This window comes from Lipotes vexillifer, unplaced genomic scaffold (genome assembly GCF_000442215.2).
Source record: "Lipotes vexillifer unplaced genomic scaffold, Lipotes_vexillifer_v1.1 scaffold511, whole genome shotgun sequence".
NCBI lineage: Eukaryota > Metazoa > Chordata > Mammalia > Artiodactyla > Lipotidae > Lipotes > Lipotes vexillifer.
This window is the reverse complement of record NW_006784934.1, coordinates 369843-372117: the sequence shown is the minus strand read 5'-3', so window position 1 is coordinate 372117 and position 2275 is coordinate 369843. Positions and strand designations below refer to the sequence as shown.

The 2275-nt window shown below is 39.1% G+C and overlaps 1 protein-coding gene across 1 annotated transcript in view; it reads left to right on the top strand.

Annotated features, from left to right (window-relative positions):
- Positions 1-1922, top strand: part of WARS2 (tryptophanyl tRNA synthetase 2, mitochondrial) — an 85990-nt gene extending 84068 nt beyond the window's left edge. The window contains exon 6 of the mRNA XM_007457120.1: positions 1244-1922. Coding sequence (XP_007457182.1) covers positions 1244-1692 — 449 coding nt within the window. The 3' untranslated portion in view covers positions 1693-1922. The remainder of the gene's footprint in view (positions 1-1243) is intronic.
- Positions 1923-2275: the final 353 nt, after the last annotated feature.

Genomic DNA, 2275 nt, shown 5'->3' with positions numbered 1-2275 from the left:
TTTCATAGATGAGTAAACTAAGGCTTGGCAAGCCTGACTTTGTATCCAAGTCGTGTATTTAGCTGGTGGCAAAGCTGGGCCCTACATTGAGCTCTTCTGGTTCCAAAGCCAGCTGACCTTGCCTTCTCTCTTCACAGTAGAACAAAAGTCATAAGAATGAGAACTGCTGGATCATAATCTAGATAAAACAAGAGGGCATTGATCATCCTCGCACTTTGCCTTCTTAAATACACAACTGAGATAGAATGTACAATCTACCTACTGAATCCAAAACCTCATCTGCTTGCAAGGCTATGCTAGTCTGGAATCTTCTCGAGAAAAAAAGCTGTAAATCTCTATCAACATTTTGGTAGCAGTGTAAACTTGTGGCAGGGGCAGAGATCACTGAACCTAAGCTCTGCCCATCTTTATTAAGGTGACTGCATTTTAAAGAGTATAACATGTGCCTAGTGTCAATATAGAAGCATAAGGTGGATATAAATTACTAAGTTATTCCAACAGTTCACACAAATAAATTGAGGGCACCCCATGCATTGAAACCAACCTTCTTTTAGCAACGAGGACTATTTTAATGCTTTGGCTAATTGTTATTTTACCTATTTCAACTTTATATGTTTCTGTAATAGCCATAAATTAGGCAATTATTAATAACACAGGTTTTATGAAGCACAGCTTAACATCTTGATTCTATCAGAGCAATAAACAAGTCACTTCTCTCACTCTTGCGTGTGTGTGTGTGTGTGTGTGTGTGTGTGTGTTGGTAATTACTTATATAATCATGGGTAAAGAAATGGAAAGATGCCACAGGTTGTGAAAACTGGCATGGGGGTAGGAAGGGCAGTGGTTGTGGGCAGGGGGTGATTAGCCAATAAGGAAGAGCAGAGGAGAAGGAAATAGACAATACTTTTTTTAATAGGTATGCACAGCAAAAACAGTATGATTGATACAATTTCATTTGTGTAAGATTATATGTTTTTATGTTTATATATGCATTAACAGAGGCATGAAAATATGATCAAAATATTAACATTTTATTACACATTTCAGACACCTTTACTTTCATGCTTATAGAAATTGCTAATTTATTACAATGAGTATAATCAGATAAAAATAATAAAGTTATTTGGCGTTCTTGGCACTTTTTAAGATCTAGACACACATTCCTATTGGTGTTTTATTGTTTTGTTTTGTTCTTTTGTTTGATTTTTGTTTCTGGTACATGTGTGTTGGTGTTTTTACCTAGCATCAATGAAGAAGGTAAAATCCCTGCGTGATCCATCTGCTAAGATGTCAAAATCAGACCCTGATAAACTGGCCACTGTCAGAATAACAGACAGCCCGGAGGAGATAGTGCAGAAGTTCCGCAAGGCTGTGACGGACTTCACCTCGGAGGTCACCTACGAGCCAGCCAGCCGAGGGGGCGTGTCCAATCTGGTGGCCATCCATGCAGCAGTGACAGGGCTCCCTGTGGAGGAGGTGGTCTGCTGCAGTGCTGGCATCGACACCGCTCGCTACAAGCTGGTGGTGGCAGATGCTGTGATTGAGAAATTTGCTCCAATTAAGAGTGAAATTGAAAAACTGAAGATGAACAAGGACCACTTAGAGAAGGTTTTACAAGTTGGGTCAGCAAAAGCCAAAGAATTAGCATATCCCGTGTGCCAGGAGGTGAAGAAATTGGTGGGGTTTCTATAGGAAGTTTCAACAAGTCACAAAAAGTCTTTTCTATCTTGTGGTCCATGCACTCCTATTAAGGCAGCTTTCCTCACAAGTGAACAATTATAGTTTGGGGACACACGATTTGGTATACCTGATCATTGGCTTCATTTGATGAATAATGATTTGTAGCCTTCAAATAGAGCAATGTTCTAAATCCCATCAGCGAAATTCTGTGGGGAAAAAAAAAGAGCAAACGAAGGCATAGCTATCTGAATCCTCAATTATGTGAGGCACGCTCGGCCTCATTTATTCACACAAATGTGATTGAGGTAAGTAGCAATTTGGCAATTGGGTGTTTCATTTTTGTCTCCCTCTGAAGTCCTGTCACAGGTGCTCACTTTATCTATCCCACCCCTTTTAAAAAGTAATATGTAGAAGTCTTAGGCTTATAATCCTTGGGATGCCATTTGAACCAATTTGTGTTCAGATCTCATAAAAATAAGTTGATGATGATCATTCATTTGTCACTGAGATGGTACCTGCTTTATTGTATTTAATCTATTTATTTCCCAAGAGACCACACTGACTATTCTAGCAAGTATTATTTGGGTTTTTTGTT